The 16,298-nt window shown below is 49.2% G+C and overlaps 1 protein-coding gene across 3 annotated transcripts in view; it reads left to right on the top strand.

Annotated features, from left to right (window-relative positions):
* MDM4 (MDM4 regulator of p53) overlaps nucleotides 1–16,298 on the top strand; it is a 417,739-nt gene that overhangs the window by 361,207 nt on the left and 40,234 nt on the right. For all 3 annotated transcript variants that reach the window (XM_086923458.1, XM_086923459.1, XM_086923457.1), the window contains one exon: nucleotides 3,442–3,525. In XM_086923458.1, the coding sequence (XP_086779584.1) occupies nucleotides 3,442–3,525 (84 nt within the window). The remainder of the gene's footprint in view (nucleotides 1–3,441; nucleotides 3,526–16,298) is intronic.

The raw sequence follows: 16,298 nt of genomic DNA, 5'->3' as shown, positions 1-16,298 counted from the left end.
CCTTCCCTCTACCTGGGGTAGTGTAGTGCAGGTGTTCACGGACAACACCACCGCTATGTGGTACTGCAACAAACAGGGCGGGGTGGGGTCCTGGACCCTATGTCAGGAGGCTCTGCGTCTCTGGACATGGCTGAAACATCAAAGCATTACCTTGGTGGTTCAACAACTGGCAGGCTCTCTGAATCACCAGTGGTCAAACTCAGCCGCCGGTGCTTGATGGATCACGAATGGCGTCTGTACTCAGACGTGGCGGAAAGTGTCTCTTTCAGCAGTGGGGAGAGCCTTGGTTAGATCTATTTGCCACCTAAGAGAACGTGCAATGTCATCAGTTCTGCGCGTTGGAATTTCCAAGGTGGCACTTGCTCGGTTGACGCTTTTAGTCGCGAGGGGAGCTACAGTCTGTTGTACGTCTTTCCACCTATAACACTTCTGCCCAGAGTGCTGAAGAAGATCAGGCACGACCGGGCCCAAGTCATTCTTGTGGCTCCGGACTAGGCTCGAAGAGTTTGGTACCCCGAGCTACTCAGTATGAGCATTGATCCCCTGATCCACCTGCCTCTTCGAGAGGATCTTCTGTCGCAGCAGCAGGGGACGGTCCTCCACCTGAGCCTGTCCAGCCTCCCCCTCCATGCATGGAGATTGAGCAGCGACAGTTGACACCTTTCAATCTTCCTCCCGAAGTCTGTGATGTCATTTTGGCAGCCAGGCGTCCCTCCACTTAAACTGTGTACGCCTGTAGGTGGAACAGATTTGTGGCATGGTGCACAGCTAAGACTGTGGATCCCCTTTCTGCTCCTCTTTCTGAGGTTCTTCTGTTCCTTCTCTCTTTGGCCCAGCAGGGCCCTGCTCTGGGCACTATCAAAGACTATCTTTCGGCCATCTCTGCCTTTCTACGGCTTCCAGATCAGCCTTCTCTTTTTAAGTCCCTGGTTGTTAACCGTTTTCTTAAAGGCATTACGCATACGTTCCCACCTGCGCCCTTCATAATGCCTCAGTGGGACTTTAATCTGGTCTTGACTTTTTTGATGTGCGTTCTCTTGAGCCCCTTCATGACTGTCCCTTGCATCTTCTTACTCTCAAGGCGGCTTTCCTGGTTGCTATCACCTCTGCCAGGAGAGTCAGTGAGCTCTAGACTCTTTCTTCCAAACCTCCTTTCCTTTCGGTTCATCCGGACAAGGTGGTTCTAAGGACCCGTCCTTCTTTCTTGCCAAAGGTTGTCACGCCCTTCCACATCAGGCAGACGATCACTTTGCCCACCTTTTTCCGCTTCCGCATCCTTCAAGGGAAGAGGAGAGGCTCCACCGACTGGACCCAAAACGTGCTCTTGCATTCTATCTGTAGCGTACACAGCATGATCAACTCTTGGTTGGCTACGTGGGCTCCAAAAGAGGTCGGGCAGTGCACATAAGGACCATCTCCCGGTGGGTCGTTCTGTGCATCACAGCATGTTACTCCTTGGCCAAGAAGGAGCCTCCTGTGGGGCTGCATGCCCATTCGACCAGGGCAACTGCAGCCACTACTGCCTTGCAGGACATTTGTCATGCAGCTACGTGGGCCTCGCTCCACACGTTTACCAAGCACTACTGCCTTGACAGTCCTGTCCGGAGAGACTGCTTCTTTGGCCATTCTGTGCTCCGTGACTTTATGGTGTAATTGTGTTCGCAACCCCACCACCGGGTTTGGTATTGCTGGGGTATCTAGTCTAAGGTATGGAATCTATCACTAACGTGTCTCTTTCAGATGCACAAGTTACTTGTGTAACGATATATCTGTAAGAGACATTAGTTAGTGATAGATTTCTTACCGCCCCACCCATCCTCCCTGTTCTGCGAACTGATTACTAGGGTTAAGGTAATCCCCTTTCAGGGCCCTAGTTGTATGCACCATTTGTCAGTATCTTGCATGACTCTGCGTTTCGGCGCAGAATAGTTGTGTACAGAACGGACGTCAGCGCGCATGGGTACTCTGTGACGTCATCTCGGCGCCAGTAACGTACGCGGATCGGCAGGACGCCACCTACTGGTGCGTAGAGGTACTGCTAAGCAGAAAAACATCCAGATCCAGTCTGACGTCTGGGCATATTCTAAGGTAAGGGATCTATCACTAACTAATGTCTCTTACAGATATATTGTTACACAAGTAAGTAACTTGTGCTTAGTGTCTAGTTATCTTAAAAAGACCCACAGCTGCATTTTGTTCTATCTGCAATCAATTTCATACATAATATGTGCTTCCCATATGAAGTGCGTTCTTCTAGTCCAGATTAGAGCCAACTAAAGCGTGAACAAAGGTACACTGAGTGGAATTTAGTAGGATTTCTAAAATCTTTTTAAGCATTCTGAAAATGCCGAAACAGATGGCAAGTGAACGACCAAAAGATTGAGCAATCTCCCCAAGTGGGCAAACATACAAATTGAACAGCATGTGGCTCAACGAGGAGCCCTGCAGCACCCCACACTTGAGAGGTAGAGGCTGACTCAAACGGTTTGTCGTGCACCTGGAAGCTCTGATCTTCCAAAAAATAACCACTTTAAAGCCAAGTTGGTTACTCTTGAACTCCGTAATCTCTGCTACAAATCTGCATGATATACTGTATTGAATGCAGCCCTGAAGTACTGTGGCCAGGACCAAACCCACTTTGGGATGGATGAAGAGCATTCCTCTCCAGGAAGGCTGATTGTTGGTGGTTAAAATGTGCTTCTCTAATATCTTGCCCAGACCAGGAAGCATGGTTATAGGCCTGTAGTTTTCTGCTTAGTTCATGGTTCATATTAGCATAAAGAAATCCATTTGTGGTACTTAGTAAGCAACGTTTCCTTTTGTAAGGATTTCAAAGCTGCGTTGTGGGTAAGCTCTGCCATGCCTCATCACTTTTGTTTTGGTAATGCTGTTCAAGGATCTGTGTGCTTAAGCTGTAATTGCATTTTGACCTTTAAAAAAAAAAAAAAAATCTATACTTGTTAAAAGTATTATCTGCTGAGCTTTTATGAAATCATTTGCAGTGAAAAACATAGCTGACTTTCACTTTTGATCCCTGGCCTTTTCAGTAAGGCAGGGTTTCTGTCCATCTCACTTGTTCTAATATTAAACTGCAACTGACAGGTTTATGGGTATTTGGTTCCTTAAGGTGGTTAAAGCACATGCATTACTAGTCTGGATTTGGTGTTCCATATCTGCTGTATGTCTTGTAGTCCTATAGTTAGGAGCATTTTTGCTCAGTGTTTTTACATGTGCCTTATAGGAGTTTTTACCTTCGTCTTTAAGTTTCTTTGATATATAGTGCCCTTTCTTGTTGCTTAGACTTATAGCATTTCTGTGTGAAAAGATCAGCAGCCTCAGGTTAAGATCTACCGGGTACATATGGTGGCTGTTGGTGCTGGGTAAATATTTCTTAATTCACACACATAAATGAGCACCTAATCTTTGTGTTTATCTCCACAGTTGCTTGATGTAAGCTTGGAAGAGGAGGACCTAGAAGACTCACAGTGCCTGAGTGATGACACAGACACAGAGGTTACCTCGGAGGTGAGTGGTAAAGATGGAAATAGGTGACTTCCTTTTACTGTGTGTCTGAACCCAACTGATCCACTCGTGTTGTATTGCTGGCATGTGCAACCCTCTCGGGCATCTATATTTTTCTTTCTCAAAAGATATGTAATGCCTAATATGTATCAAGGGTCTAGCTATGACCATGTAATTGAGTTGTGGGCACTGGCAGTGAAGTTGCATTTATTATCTGGTAAATCAGGAATATTTGTGCCTTGTTGCAAACCAAATACTTCACAGTATTGTTGGTAGATTGTTCACACCCACAGTTTCTTGGGTCTCGCCTAGCGTTGCAGCGCATGCGCTTCTCGCTCGGCGAGACATGTAGTTAGAGAGGAGATTTTAGAAGTGTGCTCGAAGCCCCATCCCTCATTTTCATTGGCTGACGTCACCATTTATGCTAAATAGTGGCCTGCCATTGGAAATGGGGTTTTGTAGTCTCTGCCCTTTCTCCTTTTCAGACGGCCCATCCAGACAGGCTTGTCTGCTTCACAGCTGTTGTGAAGCATTTTCTTTTCTTTTCTGGGCCACCTGTTTCTAATTAGCATGGGCTTAGCTAATTAGAAACAGATGGCCCCCCTAGCATGGTCTTAGCGGGGTCGCTTTCGCGGCCTACTTGTTTTCAGGAGTTGTACATTGCAGAGCACACTCCAAAACAGTAGCTCGCAAATCGGGCCGCAATGAAATACAAACTTTGCCTGTCTCGTCAGGGCGCGTAGCTGTGAGGAAACAAACACTATGCAGTCGTACTTCTGCATTCTACTTCGTATCACATACGTTGCTAGGAAGTGTAGTACCATGTAATATCACATGAATGCCAAGGGTGACAGATACACAGTTCGTTTCCGGTCACGTGGGTTGTCGAAATGCTGGGAGTGTGTTGGTAGTCTATGAAGTCGCATGCACCTTTACCTTCTGTGATGCATGTGCGCAGTGTTCCGGTTGTTGGCGGCTGTTTCTTGCTCTGCTCCACCCCAGTAACTGCTTAGATGGTCTGTCGCCATCTTCGGAAAGGATTGCAGGGGCTGCGGGCAGGTAAGAGATTGCTCGTCCTTGCGGTAGTGGCGCTCGCTTAGCTGCTGTACCTCAGGGACTATTACATCAGGTGTGGACTGCCATTGCCCGTAGTGGGCTGTCAGTGTTAGCGAGAGTCTCAGCAAACTTTTTGGTGGTAGGGGGTGCACTGTTGGGGGCGTGTCCAGTTGACTGAGCTCTAGCCCTAGTCTAGTCAATTGTTGTCACAGTGGGTGACACAGGTAGTGGATGGCTCTTCACACCTTATTCCTGCATTGCCTGACCCATGGTCATAACCCTCAGAGTCGGCACTGTCCACAGTGAGAGTGGTTCGCTCTCTCTCATTACTGCAGTCCAGGGCTTTAAGTGGAATGAAAAAACCGGAGGGTCTCTCAAAGGGGCGTGGCCAATGTAATTAAGGGCGTTGCTTAAAAACACTTAAAATAAAAAATCTGTGCTTAGCCTAGTGTGCCGCCCGACTTTTATTTTGATGTTTCTGTCATTGCATATAGATATGATACAAGTAACATACCTACAAGAAGCCAGGACTATTCGCTTAGTCAATGGTTGTTGGTTGCAGTAGATAAATAAGCAGCAACTATGGATTGTTGTATAGAATATTGAAAAAGCTTCCACTTGGAGCCCTGGTGACACCCGGTCTGTTGCTGCTCCCGAGTTTCAAAGAGAGAAGGGAAATCCAGAGAGAGAAAAAAGACTCTTTAAAGGATTTCCCTTCCCCTACAATGCTCACCTGGCATGATGTCGTGACGTAACTTCTCCACTGGTGAGAAGTGAGCAGTGTGAGCATGTGCACTTCGATGTGCCTGCTGTCACTGCAGTCTGGAAAAACACGGACTGCAGTGACAGCAAGCACAGAACAGAGCCCGAAAGTTTTACACACTCCCTTGAGTCTGGGGTACTTACCTTCTCCTCCTCTAGCCAAGCTTGACTCTCCACCCACCCCGTCCCCCCCAGCCCCCCACACACACGCAGTTCTCCCTTCACTCTTTTTTCACACTCTCTCTCGCTTACCTCCTTATTTCACCACTTCTCCCTTTCCCTTCCTCTATTTCATTTTACTCCGCCTGGTCCATCTTTCTTGCAGCCTCGATCTCTCCGTCTCACTCTTCTGTCTTCCCTCTCATGCCCTGCCACTCTCGGGCTCTGCATTCTCTCTACCATGCACTGAAATAAAACACGTCTGTCCCTTTCCTGACCCCTCCCCCACCCACAGGGAGAGCTCAAGCAACCCCCCTGTCCCCTCTCTCCCTGTGGTTGTACATTTGTTTTTCAGATGGTAAAAGCCGTGTTCGAGGCATGTGGGCTGCTGAATTCATATCTGTGCATAGATCGCCGCCTAGTGTTGGGTCCGGATGATTGCACATTGTTGTCCTGGAAGAGTCTTCGAAGTATCACGAGATAGGTGGCTCCTCCCCTGGACTACAGTGCGCATGGGCATCGCCTCCATCCCCAGATTGTTTTTTTCCGCCATTGGGTTCGGATGTGTTTCGGTTCCCTCTGTCGGAATCGATAGTTGTTAAACTTTTCTAACTCGAGACCAAAAGGTCTTTAGGCTGAGCGTCGGTATCGTTTCGTTCGAGTTTCTTGTCTGTTTCTCAGCTCCGAACTCTTGCTACCCATCCGCGTGCTCTCGGCGCGGACGGGCCTACTCTACGCTCCAGCCATGGAACGAACTCCGTTCAAGAGGTGCCCGGTGTGCACCTCCAAGTATTCACACCTCGATGTGCACCCTGTGTGCAACAAATGTTTGTCACCGGACCATGACGAGGCCAGATGTATGGCCTGCTCGAAGTTCCGGTGTAAGAAGACTCTCAAGATTCGTCGGGCCGCTAGACTCCAGGCCCAGTTATCGGCTACCCCGGCGCCCCCGCCAGACAACATCTTCGAGGAATTTGTTGAAGACGACGACGCCATACAGGTTTCGGACTCTAGTCCCACGTCCGAGGGGGATGCCTACGACGTGGGTGATGAGGACTTTGACGAAGCCGGCGACGAGGTAGGGGACGACGATAGGGCCATTGCCACCGTGGGGGATAGCTCGGAGGAAGAGCATCCCCGAACTGACTCAGGGGTCAACCCCATTCATGCGGCCCAGGTCGAGGAATCGCCTTCGGGCCTTACCCAAGACCTCGTTACTAGTCCAACAGCCCCGCCTCCGGGCCCGGTCACGGACATTTCTGATGCGCCACTCCCGTTAACAAAAATGAAAGTGAAGCCATTGGGATCCACTCCCCCGGTTTCGAAACCGAAAGTGAAAGCTGCACTGGTGCAGAAGGCTCTGGAGTCGTCAACTTCCAAACAATTCAAGATGGCTGACTTGAAGAGCCACGCCAAAATGGCCGACCCGAAGCCCTCAGGGTCGACGCCGAAGGCGAAGTCGACCGACGCGGCTGCGTCGGCGCCGAAGATGGTCGTGGTCGATGACCCGAAGAAGGCTCAGAAGAAGCGTCAAGGCGATGCCGTGGCCCAGGCTTCGCCGGCGCCGGCCGTCGGGGACAAGGAACGTGATGTGTCGGCTCCGAAGAAGGTGCCTTTCGCCGAACCGACTCCCGACTCGGGGAGATCGCTCGAGCCGGTCAAGCCCTCTCCAGCCTTAACCAAAAAGGTTGCGGAATCCCTGCAACGGCTTCGGAAGGACACTGTGGTTCCCGAACCAGGAGATGTGGCGCCGAAGCACACACCTAAGCCCGCGAAGGCGCAGACGCCTATCCGCTTTACCCTGCCGCCAAAGTCGACGCCGAAGGCTTTCGCTCCGAAGCATGGGGCAGGCGTGCCCTCGAAGGAGGTATCAACGCCCAAAGCGGCATTAGTGGTGTCGAAGCCTCGGCTCCAGCCACTTGCAGAGGAAGAGGGTCGAGAGGTCATCATCGACGCCAATACTGGGAAACTGTCTCTCCTCAAAAGAAAAATCACCATGGAGCCGGTGTTGGAACATTTTCGGATTCCTCTCAAAAATAAGAAGGATTCTGCGGGTACTTAGGTCCCAATAGAGCCTACGTCTCCACAAGCTTTAGAACGCTCGCCAATGCGTTCCACTGCAGGGGATGCTGACGATGAAGACGTCGAGTACAACTATCCGGCGTACTCGGATCAGGAGGAGGAACATGAACTTTGGTCTGCCGCAGGCGACCCAGAGGACCCGCAGTCGGGTCAGGAACCGCAGCTTTTTGCGGCAAAAACCTCACCGACGGAGGACTCAGCAGCCTTCAACGCTTTGATTGAGAGAGCTGCGGCTAACCATGATGTCGAGCTGCACTCGGATCCTGTGGATGTGGACTTTTTGTTTGACACTTTCTCAGTGGCTGAAAAGTCAGTCAAGACACTGCCAATGCTCAAGGGAGTGCTGAAGCAATGCGACGGAGGTCTTCAAGGAGCCCACTCGGGCGCGTGTCATCAATCCTCGCATTGATAAGAAATATAAGGCAGCGCCCTCGGATCCAACATACATCAAGGGACACTTGCCACTGGACTCGTTGGTTGTATCCAACGCACGAAAGAGGGCGAACTCGCAGACCACTGGTGACGCTCCTCCCCCAGACAAAGAGTCCAAAATATTTGAGGCCTCAGGGAAACGGATTGCTGCACAGGCAGCTAATATTTGGCGAATCTCAAACACACAGGCCCTACTTGCACGCTACGATAGGGCTCATTATGACACCTTAGAAACACTACTGCAACACTTGCCTGACCAGTACAAGGAGGCAGGAGAAATGTTAATTCAGGAGGGAAAGCTCATCACAAACGCTTCATCAAGTGTGCGCTGGACGTGGCTGATACAGCCTCCAGGGCCATCAACACTAGCGTGTTGCTAAGAAGACACGCATGGCTTAGGATATCATGTTTCAAACCGGATATACAAACAACCATCCTGAACCAAACAGTTAATCCTGACCACCTCTTCGGCCCAGAGGTGGATGCGACCCTGGAAAAGATGAAAAAAGATACAGACACTGCCAAGTCTATGGGGGCCCTCCAGTCTCAGCAGTTTCGGAGTGGTTGCTTTCGCCGCTCCAGTTACAGAGGCACCTCAAGGGGTCAGGCATCGCAGTCCACACAGTATTATAAGAGTAATACCCAAACCTCTTACACCAACAAAGGTAGAGGTGGCTACAGAGGCAACAACGTCAAGGGCAGGGGCCGTGGAAACAACAGCTCCAGGTCCACCACCGCCAACAAGCAGTGACGTCTTGTCACTGCCCCCCGACCATACAACACCGGTCGGGGGGATACTCCAGCAGTTCCTGCCCGCGTGGAAATCCATCACCACGGACAGGTGGGTCAAGTCTCTTATCCAGTACGGTTACTGTCTGGAACTTACTTCCACTCCACCAAACATACCTCCAAGAAGCTGTCCTATGTCCGGCGAGCACTTGCACTTGTTGCAGCAGGAAGTTCGTCATGCTGCAAAAAGGGGCAATAGAGCTCGTCCCTCTGCAGGAAAGGGGAACAGGGGTTTACTCCCTGTATTTTCTAATCCCCAAAAAGGACGGATCCCTCAGGCCCATCCTGGACCTCAGGCCCCTCAACTGGTACATTCTCTCGGAGCACTTCCATATGCTCACGTTACAGCAGGTACTCCCTCTGCTTCAGCAGGGGGACTTCCTGGCTACGCTGGATCTAAAAGATGCATACTTTCATATCCCCCTGCATCCTTCCCACAGAAAGTATCTCAGATTTACGATTCAAGACCAGCATTACCAGTTCAGGGTTCTGCCGTTCGGGGTCACCACAGCGCCAAGGGTCTTTACAAAGTGCCTGGCGACTGTGGCGGCGCATCTACGACGCCAAAACGTCCACGTCTATCCTTATCTGGACGACTGGCTCATTCAGGCAAAAACGGAACAGCAGTGCGCCGAACATGTGTCCCGCACCATTCATCTCCTGCACGATCTGGGATTCTCTCTGAACTACCCAAAATCCCATCTCCAGCCCGCCCATGTACGGCAGTATCTGGGCGCGACGATAAACACTCTGGCAGCCACTGCGCAGCCAAATTCAGTGAGAATCGCCAGTATCCAAACGCTGATCCTACGATTCAGGCCCCAGCACTCGCTTCCAGCGAAAGTGTTCATGCAGTTGATAGGCATGATGGCCTCCTGCATCTCCATTGTCCCGCACGCGAGACTACATATGCGTCCGCTTCAGGAGTGCCTGGCACGTCAGTGGACTCAGGCTCATGGGCAGCTGACAGACCTAGTGTTGGTGAGCGGTCGGGCGTACAACTCTCTGCATTGGTGGAATCCACAAAACCTTTGCAAGGGCCGACCATTCCAGGAGCCTGTGCCACAGATTATCCTGACAACGGACGCCTCTCTCCAGGGATGGGGAGCTCATGTACTCCACTACACAGTGCAGGGACTATGGACACTACAGCAGAAGAAGATGCACATCAATGTATTGGAACTGATGGCAATCTTCCTGGCCTTGAAGGCATTCAAAGTACACCTGTGCAACAAGGTCGTGTTGATCCGGACGGACAACATGACAGCCATGTACTACATTCAGAAACAGGGAGGCACACACTCTCCGCAGCTGTCTCATCTGGCTCAGAGCATGTGGAAGTGGGCCATTCAGAGGAACATCTTCCTCATGGCAGAGCATCTCCCGGGCAAAGACAACCAGATGGTGGACCTGCTCAGCAGGCACAGCCATCAGATGCACGAGTGGGAGATACATCCATCAGTACTCCAACCGTACTTCCAAAAGTGGGGTCATCCAGAGATAGACCTGTTCGCCACAAAGGAGAACGCAAAATGCCGAAGCTTCGCCGCCAGGTTCCCACACCCGCAATCACAGGGCAATGCGATGTGGATGAACTGGTCAGGCAGATTTGCATACGCTTTTCCCCCAGCACCTCTGATACCGCTGGTCGCACGCAAGCTCAGGCAGCACTCGATGACTCTCATCCTGGTTGCTCCAACGTGGGCTCGCCAACCATGGTACACCACGTTTCTGGAACTGTCCGTGGTACCGCATCAAAGGCTTCATCTCACTCCCAGCCTTTTGACGCAGAGCCATGGCGACATTCAGCACCCAGATCCGCAACAGCTCAACCTGGCGATCTGGCTCCTGAAGTCCTAGAGTTTGGCTACCTCAATCTTCCCCCCGATTGCATGGACATCATTCGGGAGGCGAGAAAGCCCACTACTAGAGCGTGTTATGCGGCCAAATGGAAGCGATTTGTCATCTACTGTGTCAACCACGACATTGACCCGCTGGATGCTTCCATTCAGAACATCATTTGCTACTTGTTCCACCTGTACCAATGCAATTTGGCGTATTCTTCCATCCGCATTCACTTGTCTGCTATGGCAGCATACCTTCAGAATAGGCACCACTTGTCACTTTTTAAGGTCCCTGCTATCAAGGCTTTTCTGGAAGGACTCAAAAGGGTCATTCCACCACGGACACCACCAGCTCCAGAATGGAACCTCAATGTGGTTCTTACAAGGCTGATGGGTCCTCCCTTTGAGCCACTGCACTCTTGTGAGCTTCAGTTTCTGACTTGGAAGGTCGCTTTCTTAGTAGCAATCACATCGCTACGGAGGGTTAGCGAATTGCAGGCGCTCACCATCCAAGAACCTTTCTTCCAAGTACACGCTAACAGGGTGGTGCTCCGCACCAACCCCAAATTCTTACCCAAGGTTGTATCTCAATTCCATATAAACCAAACAATTGAGTTGCCAGTGTTCTTTCAAAACCCAGAGTCACTGGCGGAGCGGATGCTCCACACCCTTGACGTGAAAAGAGCCTTAATGTACTACATTGACAGGACCAAGGATTTTCGTAAGACCAAGCAGCTTTTTGTTGCTTTTGCCTCACACCACAAGGGAAACGCTATCTCCAAAGCTGGGATCGCTAGGTGGATTGTAAAATGCATTCAGATCTGCTACGCTAAGGCCAAGCGCACTCTCACAATCCCACCAAGAGCCCACTCCACCAGGAAGCTGGGGGCCTCTATGGCTTTCTTAGGTAATATTCCCTTAGAAGATATCTGTAGGGCAGCCACATGGTCTACCACACATACTTTCACTAAACATTACTGTGTAGACGTGCATTCCAAACAGCAAGCAGCTGTTGGTCAGGCTGTTCTCAGGACACTTTTTCAGACTGCTGCAGCTGGCACGGGCGGCCGCCAATAATGGGAGGACTGCTATGTATTCTATGCACAGATATGAATTTAGCAGCCCACATGCCTCGAACTACAAATGCTACTTACCAGTATGCATCTGTTCTTGGCATGTAGGGCTGCTGACATTCATATCGCCCACCCTCCTCCCCGGCGCCTGTAGCAGCTGCAGTCTTCATACATATATATATATTCATATATCTGCTCGCAGCATAGGCATCACTCACATACTTCACTCCATCTCTGCCAATGGCTAAAAACAATCTGGGGATGGAGGCGATGCCCATGCACACTGTAGTCCAGGGGAGGAGCCACCTATCTCGTGATACTTCGAAGACTCTTCCAGGAGAACAATGTGCAATCATCCGGACCCAACACTAGGCGGCGATCTATGCACAGATATGAATGTCCGCAGCCCTACATGCCAAGAACAGATGCATACTGGTAAGTAGCATTTGCAATCTTCATCATCTGTGGCATGTTGCGTTTACTTCCTGCCTTTATCCCGACAGCTCACCATACATATACATTTGAACTTTCACCCCCAAACCCTACATTTTTTCGCTTTTGTCCTGCTCTTCTCCCCCACTCCCCTCCATGGTGTGTTCGCCCTTGTGTGCTTCTCCCCACATGTTGATTTCTCGCCCGTATACTTCCACTCAACAGCTCCACATTCCTCTCTCTCGCCTTAATGCTTTCACCCACCCTCCATATTGCTTTTCCCATCCACGCACTCTCGGTCTCCAGGCTTTCCGTGTTGATTCTGCCCATGTGTTGCTTCACCGTAACCCACCCACCCCCCCCCCCCCATATTCTTCTTTCCACATCAGAAAACGTAATGTTAATTCTCCACCCTCGCACTTAAAAATAAAACAAAAAACATTTTTTTATTCACTGACCCTACTTAGGTTGGTAAATAAACTGAAAAAGGGGCCACGCCATTTTGTAGGCACACACATGCTTGTTGCACATGCCTACAAAATGATGCAGGTGGAGGCATTATAGTCCTTTTTAGGTCAAGCATTCGAAACCTCTTGTATATACTTTAGTATATACTTATGTGTGTATGAACTATCTAATGGAAGGTGTGAGATGTAAGTAGCTGGGGCATGTGTACCTGTTGGCTGGATGAGTAGGAAGAAACAGAAAAGTTGGGAAAAGCATGTTTGGGAGTCTACTGTAGTGTGCAAGATTCGAGATGAGTCATGGATAACATTTATAAGTCAGTTTGTGTTTATTACATGAATTGGGTGACAGGGTAGTGCCCGAGCTTTGCAGTGCTTTTGCTGACCCAACGTGATCAGGCACCAGATTATCGGTGAAACTATAGAATTGTTGCAAAATTTTTAAGTTGCGATTGTCAGATATTGCTTTTTATGACTGGCACATGCTGATGAGCTTTGCATGGGTCAACAGGGGGTAAAAGACATTGTTTTTTCCCCCTTCGTGAAGATTTAATCAAGTAATGGCGTTGTAAAGGACAATACCATTTTAAATGCCAATAGCTCAAACAATGTAATTGCGAGACCTATTGCATTGTAAATGCTTGTTTTAATTTCTAGTGTGCCTTTAATTTGTACAAGAACAGAAATGCTTTTCAGTTTTGATCTTGAATCTTTTCTGGATTCACTTGCATTGTTCTATTCCTCCATCTTGTGTCTGAATCCGAAGTTGTATTTTGCAGTTTTCTTTTGTTGGTGGGCGTCATTCACCCTTTAGTGCCATGTCCCTCATTGGATGTCAGATGTATGCTCCAGAAGCCCCTCTGGGTCAATGCCATATTCAAATAATTTTTTCCACAATTAGGTCTGGAGGCACTGTTGAGCACTCCTTAGTGGAAGAAGAGGAAGCCCATTTTTTTAAGAAACACCAAAAGACCACTGTTTAACGGAAAAAGTAACACAGCTGTCATCCAACGTTGAGGGAAAATGCGAATCAACTTAACACTGAAAGTGGAACGATTCTTCCTAAAAAAAGACCTCAGCCACGTGGGTTGCATAATGTGAAACTGTTATGAATCCATGTTACCACAAGTTTGCCTAGAAAGATAGCTGTGAAGTCTGCAACCTCCGTTTAACAAAGGTTCACAGCACAGATGGGTGTGACGTGTGCACAGTGTCCCAGCCAATACCTTGAAGACCAAGGAAGAAACCAAAGGTGGGGTCAATACGTCATGTCACAGACACAGAAACATGGTTCACACAAGTGCCTTGGGCTTCCTAGCCGTGAGATAGTCCAAAAGGAAGAAAGAAAGCGTCAACAGGAGGAAGTCTCCAAAACCAGGGAAGTCATTGAGGTAGAGTGAGAAGATTCCAAAGAGGTTGTTAAAGTACAGACACTATGATGCACACTGCAACACCTCCTAGAGGCAAAGTGGAACAGAGCCACTAGCGATTGAGGGTAAGTTAAGTCAGCAAACCCCACAGGTCAAAGTCGAAAGACACTGTTGGTGGTAAACCTTCAGAACTTGCCTGACTTTCAAAGGGGATCAATGGAGGCTCTAATAAGCAGTAAGAAGGAGTTAGAGGCCTACCAAACTCCTTCAATATTTCAGAGGGAGAAAACCTATGAAGAGGAACAAACCTAACTGGCACCTCCGTTAACATCTGAACCTCAAGAGTAACCGGAGGAAGATTATTTTCGAGTACAGGGAAGCCTAGGAAAAGGTCATATATGAGCAGGTTCAATTCCAGCAGCTGCAAACAACCGCAGAGGCATGGCAAGACCTTTACACCAGTTCACCTGAGGAAGGGAATCGACACATACCCTTTGAAGCCTTTATCTCCCAACGGCATAGCAGTACACAATGCCCTAGTGAAAAAAGCAGCAGGCATATATGGAGTCCAGTTAGAAGATAAACATCCTGCTGGAGACACTACTGCCTTCACAAAAGATGAATTCAGGTTATTTATTTGGGAGTAAAGCGCTCTATCACTATAGTTGGAGTCTCTTGGCGCTGAGATATGCTGCAGCCCAAAGGTAGAGATACATGCGTGTAGGCCAGTGCTAAAAAAGCAGATTTTTAAGGCCCTCCAACAAAATAGCACTGGCAAAGAGCAAATTTCAATAAGAGTAGAATTCCAACTGATTGTTCCCAAAACCTGGAAAGAAAGACCACCCTACAGTAAGTTCCTTCCTATGCTGCCCAGTGTGCTCAACCAGGGATGGGAAACATTTAGACAACGTGCTGCTGCCAAGCAGGGGACGGGGGGTCACTTCCATGGAGGGAAAACAAAACATATATTCTACCTAGGATCTGGCCTACATCATGGACAGTGTTACTGCTCACTCCATCATTCTGACTAGTGCACAGAAGAGAGCTAACACACCAGCCATCATGGCTCACCCATCAAACTAGAGGGCGCCAAAGAGCTGAGATGGTGAAGAGGACGATGGAGAGGTCTGCAACCATCAAGTGGCCCATTGTCAACTCTAATGCACTGTTCAACATGGGGTGGGGAGCCCACGTGAGTAAACTGAACTTCAGAAGTCTGTAGAGATGAAGCCCCAAGGAATCAATGAAACACATAAATGTGCTAGAACTTAAGTCTAAGTAGGCCTGAAACACTTTCAAACACAAATTATAGGGAGGACCGTACAAATCCAGACGGACAGTACTACCCCCCATGTTTTACCTCTACCAAGAGGCAAGATCATATGTTAAGCCCTAACTAGCATAGGATAAATGGAAATTGGCCATTCAGAGAGTATAACACTTGTGGTAATACACCTGTCAGGGGTAGAAAAGCCTAAAACGGACATGTTAAGAAGACAAACTCATCATCTGAGTGGGAGCTAAAACAAGAAATGAATGAATGAAATATGATTTGTAAACGCGCTACTATGCCCAGTGGGCGTCAAGGCGCCTAACTCAAAATTAGCTGCGGGCAGACAGAGACAGGAGCTCACTGATAGGCTTTGGTAAAACACCAAGTTTTCAGAGCTTTCTTGAAAAGATCAAGTGAGGGCTGTTGTTTGATCTCCAAGGGAAGAGTGTTCCAGAGTTGAGGTGCAAGAATGGAGAAGGCCTTGCTCCCCCATCTTGCCGTCCTAGCGCGAGGGACTACCAGTTGATTAAGCTCTAACGAGCGAAGGCATCTGATTGGAACATACCTAGAGAGCAAAGAGCCTAGGGCATCAGTCGGGCCTGCCTTCAAGGCATTATAAGTCAAACAAAGAAGTTTAAAAGAGACTCTGAAAGGGATAGGCAGCCAATGGAGATTCTTCCTTGCCGAGGTCGCAGAGGACATCCACGGCAAGGCCAGAACGAAGCGCGCCGCGGCATTTTGCACAACCTGCAGGCGTTGGAGAAGGCCCTTGTTGGCCCCGGCGTAGAGTGAATTACAATAATCCAGCCTTGAGCCAACGAGGGCGATCACAACCTGTTTTCGTGCCTGTGGGGAAAGATAGTACGCGATTCTTTTCAGAATCCTGATGACACCCCAACAGGTGGCCACCGTCCTATTCACCTGCAATTCCATAGAGAGCCGAGTGTCGAAGATGACGCCTAGGTTCCTGGCAGATAGTGTGGGTGTGGGGCAGATGCCTAAAGATGAGGGCCACCACTCACCTGACCACAGTTCCTGGT

Source organism: Lissotriton vulgaris, chromosome 5 (genome assembly GCF_964263255.1).
Source record: "Lissotriton vulgaris chromosome 5, aLisVul1.2, whole genome shotgun sequence".
Lineage (NCBI taxonomy): Eukaryota > Metazoa > Chordata > Amphibia > Caudata > Salamandridae > Lissotriton > Lissotriton vulgaris.
Note: the sequence above shows the minus strand (reverse complement) of the source record. Positions and strands in the feature narration are given on the sequence as shown.